The following is a 20,857-nucleotide window of genomic DNA, read 5'->3' as shown; positions in this document are numbered from 1 at the left end:
ACAGATAACTGCAGCTCTAATTAAAACAGAACTTGTAGGCTGGTTGTTAAGAGATCTCCTACGCCCTCCAAACAGTCACTTCTCATCTGTACTGTGGACTAAACTGCCTGAACGATTTCTTTGAAGTTCATACCCATGGCAGGCCGGGTCCTCTCTTGGAAATCTAAGTAGATGTTACCACCATGTTACCTGGGGCTGCTTGAGAAGCGCTGACGGCTCTGGCAGATCCCCTGAGATGTCTGTCCTAGGGGGGTGGGTCCTGTTCCTTTGAATTCTTCACCTGCCTCCAAACACTCTGGTGAGAGCCGCAAAGGGATTCCTCATCTTTGCCACTCCCCCCGCCCCTGCGTGCCAGCAGGATACACACATCTGTCCTTGTGCATTTGTAACTGATCAGACCAGTTCTTGTTCCAAATGAGACATGCAATAACTAGCAAAGCGCTTGCGTGAGAGCGGAGACCCTTACTCAAGTGTCAGCTTAGAGTGAACTGAAAGTGCCAATAATGCTGGAGATCACAAGTGCTGACCTGATTACATGTAGTTGCTCTGACACCTGCAGAAGACATGTTTTACGGCGCTGCCCTGTGCTTCCTGGAAAGGGCCCTAGTCCTATCTGTGTTTGAGTGAGTGTTCCTGGCTGCCCCGTCGAGCCTCCCTTCCTGCTGCAGATATGGAGAGAAGGAAGCCATGACAGGAGTCATCAGGACAGCTACAGGATTCTGCTTTATTTCCCTCTGCTGTATCCCTGGGGGCAAGGACAGATGTTGGGGAGCTGGTGTCTAGGAAGCTCTAATGCACATCCGTTGCCTATGGCTCTCAAAGAGCCAAGCGCCGTTCAGGGACCTGCAGTGCATTCCCGTCCCAGATCCACTCCCCCGCCCCCCACGCTGGGAGCTGCTGTCAGCGTGGTGAAGGAGCCGGCTCAAAGCTGGCTATGGACTGCTCCCCCAAGGGGAAAGAGAATAAAAAGTCCAAAATCCCCCCCAACACAGGCTAAATATCCTCCCCTACTCTTCACTGATTGGACATGGACGGCTTTCCTAAGGCACAAGAGACACAGACTGGGGGGGGGGGGCAGTTTATGGTGTCATTACTCAATCAATGACATTTGAGTGAAGTTAGGATGACAAGAGTCATCACTGTCATATTTAATGCTAACCTGGCAACTACAGGGGGAGTAGTTTGCAGACTGTTTTTGCCAAATATGGAAACATTATTGCAACTTGTAGGCGTAGAGCCAGTCTCCTGGTACAGTGCACCTAATGCAATTTTAAAATTCAATAAATAAAAACGAAATGTTGTGAAATAAACAAAACCACCAAGAGATGCCACACACAACTAGCTTCAGAAGCCCATGTCAATGTTTAATTAAAAAACCCAACCCGACATCAGCCCTTTAAAAAAGCAGCCATAAGACATTAAAGGACAGACCTTTCAATCCTTGACACCTAATCTTGATATACAATCTGGGTGTCATTCTTCCTTTTTCCTGGAATCGGAACTCAGTGCACCAAACAGAGAAAAGAAATGCAAACACACTGGGGAAAGTCTCAGAATGGCACAAACGCACAATATAAAACCCCTCCAAGCCTCACAGGCAGTGGTGCACGTTTCATTGCATAGGAAATGCTCAGGAATCTACGCAACATTCAGGTGAAAATGAACGCTGTTTTTAAACACATATGATTGCACAATTACTAACTGTTACTTCACCTTCAGAATTCCCCTTTGAGAGTTCCAAATGCAGGATGACCTAAAGATCAGCATTTCTCCCTTCTGTAACTATATAGGAGACATTTGTGCCAAAGCAATATAAATACCAGTCACAGGCAGAGTGATGTAAAACTGAGGACAAGAGCAACTCATTACACGTCAATCCCAATTTAAACAGACAGAAGAACCTCCATCTAAATGAACCAAAATGGAAAAGGTAGCACTCCTAAATGTATTAATATGCAAAGCACCTTCAGCTTCAGCAACACTTAAGATGACTTGGAAACGCAATTTAGAAAGGTCAGTTTCATCTCTTTGTAATTTGGACTTTAGATAGCAAATCCACTCCTGGCTGGCACTCTATCAATTTCTTGGCAGCCTATTTCCACAGGGTGAAAAATTTTCTCTAAATTAAATCTCCATCTCTGTGCCCTCTAATGCAATTGATTTATTCACTGATACACAACAAAGATTCAGTTTTATTCTTTGGCCCAGAATGTGCCTACATTAATTACAAGGTTTTGCAGCATGACTGCTACTAATACAGTTCCAAAAATTTACTTAATCTCAGAGCTGATTGCCTTTTTTTTTTTTAATTCAACACCCACATACATCAACACAAATCATCAGTGTTTATGGCTAGAGTTCATTCACGAGAGTGCATTTGTGAGGAGCTGCATTTTTTAAACTGTGCAATACCTATGCAACTGGTGGTGGTGGGGGATTTATCTGCCTTTGGATGCCACGGCTCTCCCAATATCTCCTCTACAGGCTTTGTACCACAATGCAGTCACATCCATAACTACAACGATGTACTGATGGAACCCTTCAAATCAGCCATTAGCTGACAACTGCCCCTGAAAAGCTGAAGGGAACATCTAGTTAGTTGCTCCTGGAGTTCTGGGTGGGAAGCCTGCCAAGTCTGCAGGCAACCATCTCCTGCTCTTAAAGGACTCACTGGGTCCGCCCCCCAACTCAGGTCCTGCAAACATTATGTTCTTTGGGGCCATTTGTATGGGTGTCAGGCATTCCTCACTACCCCTAACCCCCCCTCCCAAGGGCTTGAGCAGACTTCTCAGTCCCTGATAGCCAGAACAGGCAGCTGGGGGCCAACAAGGTCGTAGGTGGCCCTTAATGAGCCTTTCTGGCTCAGGGGCTGTCACTCTGTAGTGGCCAGAGTGTAGCCTAGCAGCCAGGACACGAGGTTGAGAGTCAGAACTCCTGGATTCTGTTCCTGACCCGCTGTGTGACCTCTAGCAGGACACATGCGTAAAATCCCATCTCCTTTGTCCAGTGCTCTGGGATGGCTGCACAAAAGCACTGAGCATTGCAATGGCTACCACATCAGACAGACAGAGCAACAGGAGCCATGGGCTGAGCCGTGGAACCTGCTATCGAGTTTGGAAAACTGACACTTCTAAAAAAAATGCTCTTTCCATTAATAAATAAAAGATGAACCCTCCTCGTGAGAAGCGTGTCCATTAACAGCCTGAAAAGTGTAAATATTAATTAAAGAACTGACTATAATTACACAAGTTATTAAATATGCATATTATGGCAATACCCAGACGCCTCAAGCTGGTTTTCTGATGCACAGAGTGAGCGTAAGATCCGCATCAGGCTTCTGACAGACTCCTCTGTGTTCAGAGGGATCACTGTAGGAGGAAAATGCTGCCGATAAACAGCTTAGTGCTGTACAGAGCATATTAATTAAAAAATGAAAAGGAATTGCAGTAATTTAAAAGCCGTTTCATTAAAGGTGTCTCCATACAGCTGCGTTTATTATTGATATTTCTATCTGGTGAAGTAATCGCTTCTCAAATCTATTACACTTAGAAGAAACAACAGCGAAGTGTGACACACAAATAGATAACAGAGAAGAAATTCAATAGCTGCCCCCTTGAGAGCTTATTTTAACACACTGCCAAAGAGAGCCTGTCTGGGCTGCAGCCGCAGCCCAGCTTCAAGGGGCTTCTGCCTTGGGTTACTTTTAGAATCACAAGGATACTCTGAAGTTGCATCCAAGGCTTGCAGTCACTGCTCTTAGGGCATACAAACCTGGAAAGAGATGGCAGAATGCTGCTAATAACTCAGCGTTAGCATCGAGTGGATAATTAACCAACAGAATAACCACAAGAGACGTTTTCGTTATCTTGGAGCCAAACGGCGGCTGGGCCTTGGGGAGAGTGCAGGGGCGGAGGGGAGGCGAGGCGCCTTTCAGAGACCGCCATGCGTGGGGCTGTAAATAATCTCTTTGGGGAGCTGCCTTCCCAAAAGCACATTTAAAGAAGGGCAAAGCTACCACCTCAGTGTGCCTGGAAATTCTGCTGCGGCTCCCAGAGCGACAATCCAGCCAGTTGTTCATTTTAATCTCAGACTGACCTATCAGGCTGTGTATGACCATACACTAGACATTCTTATGGACAGATTCAATCACCCGTGCATGGACTATTAGCAGAAATTACCACTCACTGAGGCTGCACCTCGCTGTTTATGCACATCAGTGGCCCTTGGTGCTTCCCATCTTTATCAGTACTATCAGTTACAGACTTTGTCTAAAAATAACGGAGGAACAAGAAAGAATAAGCCATATACAGCAGCTAAAGCAGCTACCTTAGAACAAAGGCCTATGAAGATGAGATGCAAGGCTAGAAATATTTGTGGGATGTTATGTTACAAAGATTGAGCGGATCTTTCCATCTCGGCTCTCACCTTGGAAAATATTCACTTGTGCATTCTTGTATTCCATTGCAGGAACGCGGAGAGGAAACATACGCCTACTCATCAAGGGTGATTTATCAGCCATAGAGGTTTCCTTGCCTCGAGAGCCTGGACGGGCATTCGCAACTCAAGGCTATGGTGGAAGAGCAGCAGCACTAAATCACAGCCATTTCCTCCTGCTTTAAATGGAAGTTGGCAAAAGACTCTGGATCTGCAGGTTTTTTTATTTTACTTTTATCTATTACAATCTCAAACCAGGGCTGAACATGCATGATTCAGTATCCATTACCACCTTAGTTCCCTTCACCAGAGGCTCTGTGCACCCTGATAAATGGCCAGGCAGACTGATGGGCTGGATGGGTGTCTGTGCCAGTGCCCTTGAGAACAGGGCCGGCTTTAGGCCAATTCCCTCAACTCCCCCGAATCAGGCCCAGCGCCTAAGAGGGCCCCGCGTACTAAAGAAGAGTGCCTAGCTTAGGCGCCTTTTTAATTTTTACTCACCTGGCAGTACCCTGGGTCTTCGGTGGTGGGTCCTTCAGAGCCACGGAAGACCCGGAGCACCACCGGGTGAGTCATCCCTGCCGGGCCCCATCAAAACTATTCGAATCAGGCCCCACACCTCCTAAAGCCAGCCCTGCTTGGGGAAGTGTGGTTTTGTAACTCTGGATCGCAAACCCCGGGAGGAATAAATATTCCTCTGCTTCTCCCAGCCTGCTGGGTTCTAGAGCAGTGTGCGTAGGTCTCTGCATTCCCCATTCACCCGCTCCTCTTCTCAGAGCTGAGTCTCACTAGGCCAGGCAAGGAAATGGTGTAGGGACAGCGGCTAGGCTCCTGCTCTCAAATGCAGCACCAGCTGTTACTGCCAATGACCCCATGTCGGTGTTCCACACCCATGTCAATGCAACACAACCCACAGTGCAAACTGCTCCAGGGCTCAGCCTGCCCACGGCCACCAAGCCAGGTAGGTGGCTAGTGCTGTGGTGCCACAGTTCATGGACCGCAGCTTCTGGAGGCGTTTCGCCTGCAGGAACCCTCACGCAGACAAAGGGAGTGTGACGTCTGCTAACCCCCTCCCTGGACACAGCCCAGCACAGGCCCAGTCTGATGGCTGGTGTGCAGGGGGAGCATGAAATATCTCTGCCCTTCCCAAGGGAGTGCTAGTGATCATAGATGGCAGGCGTGGCTGGCCCCAGTGTGAGGGAAGCCAATTTCACACCCTATCAGAGGCCAACCGCACCCTGAACCTGCAGAGAGGATGAGCTGTGCTGACTCAGAGCTCGCTTTCTAATGAAGATCCCAGAACATAGCAACTTCTTTACGTTGTTGGGGTCTATTCTGTAAAGCAAAATGTTGCATTCTCCATGTATTGGAAATCGGACTCGACACTAGCTGCAGGACAGCAATCTGCACTCGAGACATTTACAACACATTCCCCAAGAGGTGCTCTGTCTGAAGCTGGGATGTGACGACAGGGGATGGATCACTCAGTAATTGCCCTGTTCTGTTCATTCCCTCTGAAGCACCTGGCATTGGCCACTGTTGGCAGACAGGATATTGGACTGGATGGACCATAAGCCTGACCCAGTGTGGCTGTTTTTGTGTTATGTGCTAGGTCTATAAGAAGGATCAATCCCAGAGTGTGTGTCTGTGTGCACCGTAAATTATCATAGACTCATAGACTCACAGACTCATAGGTCAGAAGGGACCAATATGATCATCTAGTCTGACCTCCTGCACAAGGCAGGCCACAGAACCCTACCCATCCACTTTTATAACAACCCCTAACCCATGACTGAGTTATTGAAATCCTCAAAATTGTGGTTTGAAGACCTCAAGCTGCAGAGAATCCACCAGCAAGCGACCCATGCCCCACGCTGCAGAGGAAGGCGAAAAACCTCCAGGGCCCCTGCCAATCCGCCCTGGAGGAAAATTCCTTCCCGACCCCAAATATGGCGATCAGCTAAACCCTGAGCATGTGGGCAAGACTCACCAGCCAGCACCCAAGAAAGAATTCTCTGCAGTAACTCAGTTCCCATCCCATCCAACATCCCCTCACAGACCATTGAGCAGACTTATCTGCCGATAATCCAAAATCAATTGCCCAAATTAAACTATCCCATCATAACATCCCCTCCATATACTTATCAAGCTTAGTCTTAAAGCCAGATAAGTCTTTTGCCCCCACTACTTCCCTCGGAAGGCCGTTCCAGAACTTCACTCCCCTAATGGTTAGAAACCTTCGTCTAATTTCAAGTCTAAACTTCCTAATATCCAGTTTGTACCCATTCGTCCTCGTGCCTACATTAGTACTAAACTTAAATAATTCCTCTCCCTCCCTAACGTTAATCCCCCTGATATATTTATATAGAGCAAGCATATCCCCCCGGAGCCTTCTTTTGGCCAGGCTAAACAAGCCAAGCTCTTTAAGTCTCCTTTCATAAGGCAGATTTTCCATTCCTCGGATCATCCTAGTAGCCCGTCTCTGAACCTGTTCCAGTTTGAATTCATCCTTCTTAAACATGGGACACCAGAACTGCACACAATATTCCAGGTGGGGTCTCACCAGCGCCGTATATAACGGCACTAACACCTCCTTCTCCTTGCTGGAAATACCTCGCCTGATGCATCCTAAAACCGCATTTGCTTTTTTAACAGCCATATCACATTGGCGGCTCATAGTCATCCTGCTATCAACCAATACCCCAAGGTCCTTCTCCTCCTCCGTCGCTTCCAACTGATGCGTCCCCAACGTATATCTAAAATTCTTATTATTAATCCCTAAGTGCATGACCTTGCACTTTTCACTATTATATTTCATCCTATTACTATTACTCCAGTGTACAAGGTGGTCCAGATCTTCCTGAATAGTATCCCGGTCCTTCTCCGTGTTAGCAATACCCCCCAGCTTCGTGTCATCCGCAAACTTTATTAACACATTCCCGCTCTTTGTGCCAAGGTCAGTAATAAATAGGTTAAATAAGATCGGTCCCAAAACCGATCCTTGAGGGACTCCGCTAGTAACCTCCTTCCAGCCTGACAGTTCACCCTTCAGTACGACCCGCTGGAGTCTCCCCTTTAACCAGTTCCTTATCCACCTTACAACTTTCACATTCATCCCCATCTTTTCCAATTTAACTAACAGTTCCCCATGCGGAACCGTGTCAAACGCCTTACTGAAATCGAGGTAAATTAGATCTACCGCATTTCCTTTGTCTAAGTAATCCGTCACCTTCTCAAAGAAGGAGATCAGGTTGGTTTGGCACGATCTACCTTTAGTAAATCCATGTTGCAATTCGTCCCAATTACCATTGACCTCAATGTCCTTAACTACTTTCTCCCTTAAAATTTTTTCCAAGACCTTACACACTACAGACGTCAAGCTAACAGGCCTATAATTACCCGGATCACTTTTATTCCCTTTCTTAAAAATAGGAACTACGTTAGCAATTCTCCAGTCGTACGGTACAACCCCCGAGTTTACCGATTGCTTAAAAATTCTCGCTAACGGGCTCGCAATTTCACGCGCCAGTTCCTTTAATATCCTCGGATGGAGATTGTCCGGGCCCTCCGATTTTGTCCCATTAAGCTGTTCAAGTTTGGCCTCTACCTCAGATGCGGTAATATCCACCTCCATATCCACATTCCCGTTTATCATCCCTCTATCATCCCTAAACTCCTCACTAGTCTTATTAAAGACCGAGGCAAAGTACTTATTTAGATATTGGGCCATGCCTAGGTTATCCTTAACCTCCGTTCCATCCTCAGTGTATAGCGGCCCCACTTCTTCTTTCTTTGTTTTCTTCTTATTTATGTGGCTGTAGAACCTTTTACTATTGGTTTTGATTCCCTTTGCAAGGTCCAGTTCTACGCGGCTTTTAGCCTTCCTCACTTTATCCCTACATGTTCTGACCTCACTAAGGTAGCTTCCCTTGCTAATCCCGCCTTTCTTCCACTCCCTGTAAGCTTTCTGCTTTTTCCTAATCCCCTCTCTGAGTTGCTTGCTCATCCAGCTTGGCCTACAACTCCTGCCCATGGTTTTTTTCCCCTTTCTTGGGATGCAGGCTTCCGACAGTTTCCGCAGCTGCGACTTAAAGTAATTCCAGGCCTCCTCCGCATTTAAATCCACAAGTTCCTCCGTCCAATCCACTTCCCTAACTAATTTCCTTAACTCTTTAAAATTAGCCCTCGAGAAGTCGAAAACCCTAATCCCAGATCTACGTTTGTTTATCCTTCCATCTAATTTGAATTGAATCAGCTCATGATCACTCGAACCAAGGTTGTCCCCTACCACCATTTCTTCTACAAGGTCCTCACTGCTCACCAAAACCAAATCTAAAATGGCATCCCCTCTCGTAGGTACTTCAACTACTTGATGAAGAAATCCATCCGCTATCACATCCAGAAAAATCTGACCCCTATTATTCTTGCAAGCACTCGTCCTCCAGTCTATATCCGGGAAGTTGAAGTCTCCCATAATCACACATTTCCCCTTTGTGTTTACTTCATTAAAGACATTAAAGAGGTCTCTATCCATATCCAAATCAGATCCCGGCGGTCTGTAGCACACCCCAAGCACTATCTCAGGGGAAGCTCTAGTAGCTTTTTTACCCAGCGTGATTTTTACCCAGACAGACTCCGTCTTATCCATTCCATCACTTCTTATTTCATTACAGTTCACCTCATCATTGATGTACAATGCTACTCCACCACCTTTGCCTTTCTTCCTGTCTTTTCTAAACAGCACATAGCCTTCAATACCTGTACTCCAGTCATGAGTACTATTCCACCAGGTTTCTGTTATCCCTATAATATCCGGTTTCACTTCCTGCACCAGTAGCTCCAGTTCCTCCATCTTGTTACCTAGGCTCCTCGCATTAGTGTACAGACATTTTAATTTTTGGCGTTTGGCATCAGTGACATTCTTTACCCCGTCGTGCACAGACCTTCTACCACCAGCATCACCTGTTAGTCTAGTTTCTACTCCGCTTTTCCTCCTTGGGTCAATTCTTCGGTCCACAAGCGTATCCCCTCTCACTTTGTTTACTTCCCTCTCCAGGTTAAATTCTGGCGTGGAGATCTCCTGGACATCTCCCAACCATCTCCCCCAACTTCCTAGTTTAAAGCTCTCTTAATGAGGTCGGCGAGCCTCCATCCTAGAAGTCTATTTCCCTCCTTACTTAGGTGAAGTCCATCCCGAGAGAACAGTCGTCTGTCCGTAAATGCTTCCCAATGACCGTACATCCCAAAGCCCTCCTTATAGCACCACTGCCTGAGCCATCTGTTAATCGTCATAATCTTGTCACTCCTTCGTCGCCCTTCTCTAGGAACCGGCAGAATCCCACTGAAGATCACCTGAGCCTCGATTTCCTTGAGCGTCTTCCCCAGTCTGACATAGTCCTCCTTGATACAGTCCAGCGAGTGACTAGCCGTATCATTCGTTCCCACATGAAGGACAATCAACGGATTCTTTCCCGCTCCCGCTAGGATCCTTTTCAGCCTCAGGTCCACATCCTGTACCTTAGCCCCCGGCAGACAGCACACCCTTCTGTTCTCCCGATCAGGTCTAGTTACAGGCCTGTCTATTCTTCTCAGTAAAGAGTCTCCAATCACGTAGACTTGCCTTTTCCTGGCGACAGTGTGATTCTCCGGTCTATCCCCCGCACCAGCTGGCCGCAAGCCCTCTCGATTCGTCTTCGCCCTCGCAATCCTCCTAGGGCTCATACTGGGTGTCGCCTCCATTGACTCCTCCCCTCCTTCTGCAGGACTAGCCGCTCGCCTCTTTTTCCTCGCCCTCTCTCCTTCAGCGAGCACCTGCTGTGCTCCATCTTCATTTTCCAACTCACCAAACCTGTTCCTGAGTTCTATTTCTCCGTCGCTGGCCCGTCTTTTCCTCTGCCTGGTTCTCCTAGTCACATGCTTCCACCTTCCACTTTCCTCACCCAGCAGCTCCTCAGAATTCTTTCGTCCTGCTTCCATCTGCTCGTCTGAGCTTATCCCCTGTGCCTCATCATGTCTGTCTTCCATCATCTGCTCAAACCCCCTTCTAAACTCAGCCAGAGTTTCCACCTGCATCTCCAGTCCTCTTATCTTTTCTTCCAGCAGTTCTATCAGGCGGCACTTCATGCAGACAAAACTCCTTTCAGGTGCCCCCTCCAGGACCATGTACATGCCACAGCTACCGCATCCGGTCATCCTCAGTGTGTCTCTACCTGCTGCCTCTGTCTCAATCATGCCCTTCCAACTCTGTGCCTGGCAGTTCAAGCCTCACACCGCACCACAGGACACCAACAAGGCCTGGGCTGCTGGCAGACCCCTGCCCCTTCCCTCTTCTGGCTTGTTGGTTTCTCTGCTTTAGTCTCCTCTGGAACCTCCCCCTGGAAACTCCCACTGAAACTCCCCTGTTAGCAGCTCTGTTTGCTGGCTCCTGTGCCGCTGCAGCTGTCTGTGCCGCTGCCTGAGTGCCTGGCTCCTTATATAGGACCCCTAATCAGGTAAGCCCCGCCCCCAACTCAGGGCTCAGCCTCGCTCCCAGCACATGGCCCCTAGCAGCCTGCACACACACGCACTCACACACAAATGGGTTTCTGTTGCTGCATGTTGCCCAACTGAAGCATGGGAGGGAAGCACGCTCCTTGCTATGAAAGTACCCAGGAATCAGCCAGCACAGAATTACAGCCACTCTGACGCTAGCTACCCTGTCTCCAGGAGAGGAGAGGACACGTTTCTGCAGCCGACCCCATTTTCTGCATGAACACCCTGGCAGGGAACATCGTGGCCCGACACAGTGCTGGAGTGTCACCTGTCTGCGATCGCCTACCAACTTTGCTGCCCCATATTCATGCAGCTGGGACTCACTCAGAGTGCGTTGGCACTGGAGAGCTTCCCTGGCCTCTCCCCACCAGCTGACAAACACAGGCTATTTGCATCACAGAAACAAACCCAGAGATGTTCAACAGGGCCTGCTGCAGTGGCCCTCAGGCAGAGCAGCTCTCCCCACAGCTCCTCCCGCATCTTCACTGGGCCCCACTCGCTGGGGACAGTGATCATAAGCTCCACTGTTTATGCTCATGCCAGCACCTAGAGGTTCTGTCCCGACACCCCTGGACAAGTCAGCCAACAGTAATTAGCCTTAAGCCCAGCTGTCCACCACGGAAGCAGATCTGAGTGACAAATCACAGCACTAAGAGAAGAACTGATGAAATACCCATTCTCTGGGCCAAGCCTGAGAGGCAGCTTTGCTAAGGGAGCCTAAGCATTGCTAATATTTCTCAGAAGTCTTACATGACAGGAAAAAGCCCTTCCCTCCCCTCCCCTCCCCTCCCCTGTCAGCTCCAAGTTCAGCCACACAGCCCCCCCAGAGGCATCCGAGTTGGGAAAGGCCCTAGAGCGCGCCCCCTTCACGGCTCACTGCACCGAAGTGGGATGACGCTGTAGAGTGATCTAGGAACAAGGATACATTGAGTTTCTTTCTGGCACACACCTACCTGGCTGGGATTGGCTTTCCTAGCGCTACGGAAATGGGTTTTCTTCCTTACTGCTTATTGGTTTCACCTCAAATTCTCATCATTCCCAAAATCCCATTAGTTTCATTGCTCAGTGCCTCTGACAATCAGGTCCTACCAATTTCCATGCTATTAGTGAATTCTGGATTTCATTTACATGCATAGATGTGTTTCCCTGACTTTCAGCACATCATTTGATCTCAGGATGCATTCATTTGCAGGATGTTTGCATTAATTCATTAGCCCTGTCGACTGTCAACAGCTTCGGAGACATTACCATGCTAACTGAGAAAGTTCTTTCACGGTAGCCTCTAGCAACATCCCTTCTACGAAGCACCACAATGAAGCTGGCCAGTATTATCACAGCAGGTACAAACCCTGCCAGAGGGGCTGGTGACACTGTCACAGATGCGGTAGGATGCATCAATGATAAAACTTCAGAATCACACTTAGGATAGAGCCTATTTATGAATCAGCATTTGACTTAGCTGCTCCTGTGGCTCATGCTTTACTGGAGAGGAATAACACACCTGGGCGAATACCCAAGCAACCCACAGGCTGCAACAGGAGGACATGGATGTGCTGGAACTCCCCAGACAGTGGGACATGGCCCCCCTCAGCACTGGGGGGAAAGGATGACCAGCACTGGGCTGCTGAGAGGGGGAAAAGCTCAGGATCTGCTCTCCTACTGTAGTCACTGGCAGGTAAAAGGAGGAAACAGAGTGGGCAGCAGAGCACCCAGCGGCAGGGAGGCAGACAGTATGTTGTGGGAAAAGGAGCTGTGGGGCAAGAACCTGCCAGAGAGGTAGGGAGAGAGCACCCAGGGGACCAAGAAACTGCACCGAGAAGAGGTGAAAGCTGAGAATGATCACAGTAAGTCCGTACTACGGCATCACATCTCCTTTCTAATAGCAACCTCTATGTGCATGCACACCAAGTACTGCAAGCGTAGGCTGAGCTGCCTATGGGGAGGCAGAAAGAGTCACCCTGCTCCTACAGGAATCGGGAGCAGAATCGTCTATGCCGCCAGCTGAATGAGACATTGCCCCAGGTGCAAACACTGTACCCCCGTCACATTGCCAGCACCAGGGCAGTGGGGGCATGCGTGCAGTCTGGCTGGAAACAGTTTTCCCCTGAATTTCACAACTTCGGACAATGATCTGGACTCAGCCTGTGTGGACGTGTCTCATGCTTGCATTCTGAGCTGCATATCTCAGCAAACATTTGGTGACGCCATCAAACGAAGCTGTCATCTGCACTGCTCTTTTCATCCTGTTTAGAAGAGTTAATCCTTTCAGCCTTGGAGACGTTTACACATTTTCAAGCTAATCTTTGTGGTTATGTACTGAATTAAAGCTTATTTCAGACTACTGTGAACATATTCCCTCTCTGCATGCTGAACAAAACAGCAGTGAATCCTAACAGAGCCATCTTTGTAGCAACACCCAAACTGAACTGTTTCAGCAAGCAAGTGTGTTAGACTACGGGAGAGCTTTCCAGATGCACAGAAAAGGCACCACTTTTGTCTTCATGGCTCCACGTAAAATGGCGTTGGCCTAACACTGAATTCGGTTTCATGCCTGTTGCACACCTGTGTCAGACTGCTAAGACAGAAGTCCCAGTAGAAGCACTGCCTCCCACTGTGAATGCTAGATGATGTTCGAAAACCCTGCCACTAAACCACAGACAACAGATCCTCTAGGGGATTCCTGCTCCTGGGATTCTGAAGACACCACCATGTGCCAGTTCCCACTCAGGGACCCCTGGAGAAAGTAATAAGGAAATAGGCCCCGATATGATGCCCTGGCCCAGGAGTGCACCGTTCCCTTCCCGCTCATGGGCTGACTGCTCTAAACTGCCAACTACCAACAGCCCAGTGTAGCAGCTGGTGAACAGCAGAGGGCAGAGAAGCCTTGGGCATGACCCCTCTCCCCTCCCGTGCTCCCCTGCAAAGAGAGATGGTGGACATGTTGAGATCCTTTGATAAATTTGGTGACCCTCCTGAGCCTGGATACAGGGACGCAGGGCAGTGGCAAACGATACCAGCTGTAATATTTATTCTCAGGCGCTGTTCCAAGGGGGCCTCTCGTTCTGGGTGCGCCACTTTCCGTCTGACTTTCAGAAGGGCCGAGTCCCTCCATCCCCCCAGATCCTCCTGAAGTAAGTGGGAGCTTTGGGACTGGGGTGCCCAGGTTATGCAACAAACAACAAAGCACCGAAGCCAATGGCCACTTCTGCAAACACTGACCAGAGCCTGGGATCCAGGCGTTTCCTAATCACTACGACAGTATATTGCATTTCTACAGGCTCACGGTGGGAAGATTTAGGAATCCCATATGGAGACTGGGTAAACAACAGTAACCTGATGTTAGTCAAGTGCTTTTCCCAAGCTGCAAGCAGCTGTGGGGACATTTAGGGAAGGATGCCATCTGACATGCCAGTTAGCCTCTAGCTTCACAGTAGCACTAGAGGCAGGTACTGCACGCGAGTAAAACAGAAGTGACGCAGATGGACAGAGGGGAGCACTTGGAAGAGTTCGCAGCCATGGTGCAACCTCCTGTCACACCCACTATTGGTCAACTCGGGTCCTGGCTCAGGAAAGCTGCTCATGAATTCGTCACTGGCCCTAAGCTTTCACACAGCAGCATGAGCCACACTTTCTATCTTCTCTGCTTCGCTAGAAGAGATTGTCCCATCCTGGCACACAAGGGCCTGGCCTGTTTTTCTTGGCTGCACTACAGCAATGCTGTAGGCCTGAGCACAAAGCTTTCAGAAGAAACTCCACCTAGTACAGAAAGCGGCAACGCATCTCCTCAGCAACATGGACCACCATGAGCACATCCTCCCTACACTGACCTCCCACAGAATAGGGAATCTAGTTCCAAGCTTCAGTCCTTATCTAAAAGGAGCTCCAGGGCCTGGGCCCAGGTCATGTCAAACAGCTTAAAGCTCTGGGATGAAGACCACGGTCCACAACTCTGATCTCGTGGCACAACTGAACTCTTCTAATAGGGACAAAGCTCATGTGTGCAGGAAATGGGACTTTCTCAGGGCTAGTCTGAGACTCGAACAAATCTCCCAGAAGGAAGAACCATCACAAATGTCCCCATGTTTCCACTCCAAGGGGCAGACACATTTCTTTGATCTGCCTTCCTTAATATAAAAACAGAGCTAAATATGTATTAAAAACCACACTCCAAAAGCAAGACACTCAACTGGACCTACTTCTCCGTGGCAGAGGAGGAGAGAATGAACATCACATGGCAGATGTTACTTCTATTCCTTAATGCACTACTGGAAGGAGTTCAGATATTACAGCAATGAGCACAGCATAAGAACCCAGAGAGAACAGAATTGAAGAATAAAACAACTCAGGCTTCCTCAGAACCCTAGGTCTGACCAAAACAAAACTGAAGACAAATGTTCTGCCTGGCTCCAGCAGTATTTATATACAGACCAACATCCAATGTCTGCCTCTATTTGCAAACCTGCTGATGGAAAACCAACTATACACTGCAGGTATTCAAGTTCACATTGTATCTAAAGGGGTGTCAGAAAACTGAAAGCAGCTATTTAATATAGCGCAAAAGAAGTAAGACTTGGAAATGCCTCTCTGGTCCAATATTTATTAACAAGGACAAGGTTTATTCTGTAAAAAAAATAAAAGGCTACCGGGTTTTTACAAAGAAAATCTTGTTTCTTGCTCTCAAGATGACAGTAGCCACAAATCAAGATTTACAGCTGACTGTCCATAACTGAATGAAACATGCCTACTGTACTCCTTGGAAAACTGTCTGGTCACCACATAAATCAATGAGGAAGCCATTGCTGAGCTGCAGAATGGCAGCCCTTTGAATTCCTGTTGTTGCTCTTTTCTACCTGAAGCCATACAGCAAATTAGTGAACAGGGGGTGCGGGGGGGGGGGGGAGGTATCCAAAAATATCCTTCTAGAATTCCACTGCAATTAAATTGTGAGGTATCAGTAATGAAAATGACACTTAAGACAAACTGGTCTAAAACTGTTGTGCCTTGAAAGAGAATTTTTTTGCCTTTTTTTTTTTAAAAAGTCTTATTTGAAAGGAGTCAGGCCATATTCTTTGTCAAAGTGGAGTATTTCTTGGGGTCAGTATTTTAAGCCAATAACACCAAAGGCAAAACTAGCTCGTTGAGATTAAAGAGGCACGTGACTAAATGGCGGTGAAACTATGATGGAGATGTTTGTTTACTGTCAGTTTCACAGTTTGTTACCAATTTATTATAAAATGAGGCTCATGACTTACAGATGCATAGCAAGTCTGCTTTCTTTGATCCTTCCAGGCCAGTAAAATCACTCCCCCTGTAATTCCTGTTCTCTCGCAGTGAGAATCACGCTCTTACTAGCTATTATGTGAACTAACAGACAAGAACTTCACCCCAACTCTGAATGCAGATAGGTGGCCGAGTGTGAATCTGTAACTGTCTGCTCCCTGAAGGAAAGACACTGGGGTTCTAGGTAAAAAAAACAAAAACACAACAACAAAATCAGGCATCAGCCAGCTCAGAGGAAGTCTCTGTAAAACAACATTTAAATTCACAAACGAATATTTAGCAAGCAGAGCTATGCTGCGTCTCAGGAGAGCTTCCCAAGGACATCCCAGGGCTGCCCAAAGGATTCTGGGGGCCTGGGGTCTTTGGCAGCGGGGGTCTTTCCGCGCTGGGTCTTCGGGGAACTAAGGTGGTGGGTCCCAGAGCGAGTGAAGGACCCGCCACCAAACTGTCGCCAAAGACCTGGAGCGGAAGGAGCCCTCGCCGATGAATTGCCGCTGAAGACCCGGAACAGAAGCAGCTCCAGGTCTTCGGCAGTGGGTCCTTCACTTGCTCCGAGTGTATTCGGCAGCACTGAAAGACCTGCCAAAAACTCTTGTGGGGACCCCTGAAAACTCTCATGGGGGCCCCTGTGAGGTCTGGGGCAAACTGTCCCACTTGCCCCGCCCCCTCTGGGCAGCCCTAGGACATCCTGATGCAAAGAATTACAAGTGCAGCATGTTCCAAAGTAGTGGGCAGGGATGGGGCTTGGTTTAGTTGGAAGCCAGAATACTGTCTTAGAACACAGACTTGGAACACGGGTGCAGTCTAATTACTCTGACAGTAAGCTGCTCCCTGATCAGTCTCTCTCTCTTTACTGGTTAACTATGACCCACCGGGTCAACAAACATGGAGCAAGGGCTACACTCACATGCAACTAATGTACAGAAGAGCTTTTTATTCTTTTTTTAAGTTAATTCAAACTATTTTGGAGGGTATATCTCACTAATGACAGCACTAAATTATGCATGGCTTTTGGGAACTACTAACATGTGCTGAAGTTGTTTTTCATACTTTGAATATCATCACTAATTATCATGTTTGTTTATACTAGGCTACCAAATGCACTAAAAACAAACATGGTAGTAGCTGGCAGTTCCTAATTTAGATCTTTATAATTTCAATATTTAAATAATTTACAAACTGGAGAGGCTCAGCACTGAATCTTATTTATATATTGTACACATTTAACATTAGCATTCAAAAGCCTCAGACAGTATATTCTGTTTTATCTTATTTTACACCCCCTCAAACACACTTCCATGAATGCCTGTGTCTGTCTACTAGGTGAAAACTGAGCATCCTTCAAAATCCAGGGCTGGTTTCTGCAACACTTGTCCTCACGCTGTAACTGTTGATTGTATTTCTGTGGGTCAGCAAGGTACTGAAGTTGTACAGTGAAGCACTCTGAAACTTTTGGTTTGTATGTGTGAAGTGGATGGGGTAGAGGGGTGAAGGGGAATGAGCAGCAGGCTGACCTTGCTGAAGAAAGGTCCGGCTTGGTTGGGGTCAGGGAATGTTCATACAGAGGGTCACAGCGACCACCAGCCAGGAGCCAGATGGCTCCACTTCATTTACACTTAAAAAAGGAAGACGACAGATAAAACTCTAATATGATCCTGGTGTTTTATTGTCTCTGAAAAAGAAGTTTGTTGATGGTGCTAAGCTGCATTCTAGACCAGCTGTCAATGAGTTCTGAACTCACCACCGGCTCCAGCCTGCAAACATTTCTACACATGACTAACTTTACTCACAGGAGTAACCCTCCGTGGGACCATAACTGTGAGTTACATTACTTGCATGTGTAAGTATATACAGGATTGGAGCCCACACCGTTCAAGGGAGAAGGTGCCTGGGACTGGGTTTTAGCAGCCTAGCACTTCCACCCTTCTTTGAGCACCCTTGGTATAAAATGTTAGAACCTATACAAGAGATAACGAGGGAGGAAAACCAATAGGGTCTATCCTAGTATTTCATGTTCTTTACATCAGCCTCAGGATCCAGACAACTGCACTAAGAACCACACAGGTGGACCCTGCACTCAGGCTCTAGGTGGGTGCATGGGGGTGGCCATGTGGTTCGCAATACTGGATCAGGGTCTAAGAGTAACAGCAAAAGTCTACTGGCAGCATTAAATAAGGAAGGCAAGGCAGTTACGCTAGATGCATGCTACACACCAAACCCATGTGAAAAACCACCACCTATTCCGGGAACACAGAGCAACAAAGTCACCAGGGCTCATACTCCCCAGGGATTCTAAACTACTCAGGTACTTATTGGAAAGTAGGAACTGGAAGGAGCACAGGATATCCACACAAACATTACACAAAACAGAACTCCAACAGATGAGTGTACAATTGCAGTGAAGCTCGGTAGGAGTAAAACTGAAGGAAAGTTGCAAAATGAAGGTAAAAATGACCAAACTAAAAGCGCGGAATTAGTGTGAGATTTTAAAACCTGCATCAGGGACAACAACAAATACCAAAGGGAAATACAGAGCTACTGCCAAATACAGAGGAAGTTCAATAATAGAGATGGAAAAGAGCAAAATACTCAGAACACATGCACTTTGTTTCATTCTCCAACAAAGAAGAATGAAGGAAGCAGCTGGCGTGGCAAGATAAACGTTAATGAGGATTTGGGAGGGAGCAGCAATGAAGTTAATGAGGCAGGTAGGAGATTACTCACTGAACTTGAAGCTAGTGGGCTGCCTAGGTGTAAGCGACCATTATGACCTGTTTACATTTGTTTTGGGCAAACAGAATTAAACCAGACAGCAATATATGTCTGGCATTTGAAAAGGGTCAATTTCCAAAGCGAAAAATAATTATGGGAAAAACTCATTGGGAGGGAATAATTAGACAGACACGTGACTAATGCCTGGGAACAGTCCAGAAGAACATCTTATTTCAGGCCCAAAAGGAAGACAGTTCCTCAGTGGCCAAAGGGCTATTCAACAGCCCTCTTCGTTAGGAGAGGATATGAAAGCAGCAATAAGGTATAATGAAAGAATACATTAACAAATGAAAGAACAGGGAGGCAGCTGGCAGCGAACAGGAATCAGATATTAAACGAATGCAGGAGATTTAATTTCAGAAGCTAAAAGGTATCAAACTTTCCCATGGCCAACAGGGTTAAGGACAAAAAGAAGGAATTTTTCGAAATATACCAGGAACAAAAGGAACCCATTCAAATGTACAAGTCCGCTCCTAGCTGGAGATGTGGAAAGTGACAACAATGAGGACAAGGCAGAAGCAGTGTTCAATAAATAGTTCTGTATTTGGGAAGAAGCTGGATGATGCACTGTCACCATATAACGATGACATACTTTCCAGTCCAACAGTAGCCAAAGAGGATGTTAAAATCTTGTCTACTAAAGACAAACATTTTTAAAACCAATTTTTTGTACCCAAGAATTTTAAAGACGCATTCCAGAGCACTGATGTTAATCTTGGAGAACTGGAGATATTCCAGAGGCCTGGAAGAACGTCAGTGCTTTGCCAACATTTAGAACGGGCAAATGGTATGAACCAGGTAGCCACGGGTATGCTTACATTCCATGTAGACACCCGGGGCTGGCCCCTGCCAGCTGACTGGGACTCACAGGGCTGTTTAATTGCAATGTAGACATTTGGGTTCAGAGGCAGCGCAAGCTCTGGGACCCCCTCACTTTGCAGGATCATAGAGTCAGGACTCCAGCCCGAGCCTGAATGTCTATACTGCATTTAAACAGCCTCTTAGCCTGAGCCCTGTGAGCCCTGCCAGCCGTGGGTTTTCAATTGCTGTGTAGACATAACCCGTTTGCCCAGGATTCAATATCAGGCAAAGTCATGGAATGGCAGCTACAGGATCATCGCCAAAGAGTTGAAAGGATGAAAATATAATTCACCACCACCAATGTGGGTTCCTGGAAAACACGGTTCTGTTAAACGAATGTGTTATTGTTCTCTGAGATGCGTACAAGTGTGGCTGACAACAGGGACCACGGTGAGGGAACATCCTGGGACAGCTGACTTAGCACCACACAACATCCTCCTTGAAAAGGGCAAACTAGCTAAAAATAAGCATGACTCAGATGAAAGGGATTTACAAGGGTTAACTGATCAGCCTCAAACTGCAGCTGTTAATGGAGAACTATCAACTAGTCAGGGTATGTCTAGAAGGGGCCAATCCTCAGCCCAACGCTATTGTGAAGGACTAGGGAGGTGGTATACCTTGTTACACTGTATATTGCGCTAGTGAGACCATTGCTGCATTCTGTGTCTAGATTTGGGGTCCACACTTTAAAACCATGTTGGGAAGGGTCTGGAGAATAGCGACAAAAATGATCTGTGGTCTGGAAAATGTACCTTATCATGACAGATTAAAGGAACTTACGCTATTTAGTTTATCAAAGAGTAGGTTAAAAGGCGATTTAAAACACAGACTAAATACCCACACAGGGAGTTACTGGTAACAGTCAGCTCATTAACGTAGCACACAAAGGAATAGCAAGATCCAGTGCTGAGAAGTTCAGTCAGCAAAATTCAAACCGTAAATAAAAATGCAAAATGTTAACAGTGAGGGTAATTAACCT

The 20,857-nt window shown here is 47.2% G+C and overlaps 1 protein-coding gene across 1 annotated transcript in view; it reads right to left on the bottom strand.

The window, feature by feature from the left end:
- The window catches only part of SHB (SH2 domain containing adaptor protein B), a 167,777-nt gene that overhangs the window by 14,760 nt on the left and 132,160 nt on the right, over positions 1-20,857 (bottom strand). The window contains 2 exon segments of the mRNA XM_075067506.1: positions 528-563; positions 566-662. Of these exon segments, the coding sequence (XP_074923607.1) occupies positions 528-563; positions 566-662 (133 nt within the window).

This window comes from Chelonoidis abingdonii, chromosome 6 (assembly GCF_003597395.2).
Source record: "Chelonoidis abingdonii isolate Lonesome George chromosome 6, CheloAbing_2.0, whole genome shotgun sequence".
Lineage (NCBI taxonomy): Eukaryota > Metazoa > Chordata > Testudines > Testudinidae > Chelonoidis > Chelonoidis abingdonii.
This window is presented reverse-complemented; position numbering and strand designations above follow the sequence as displayed.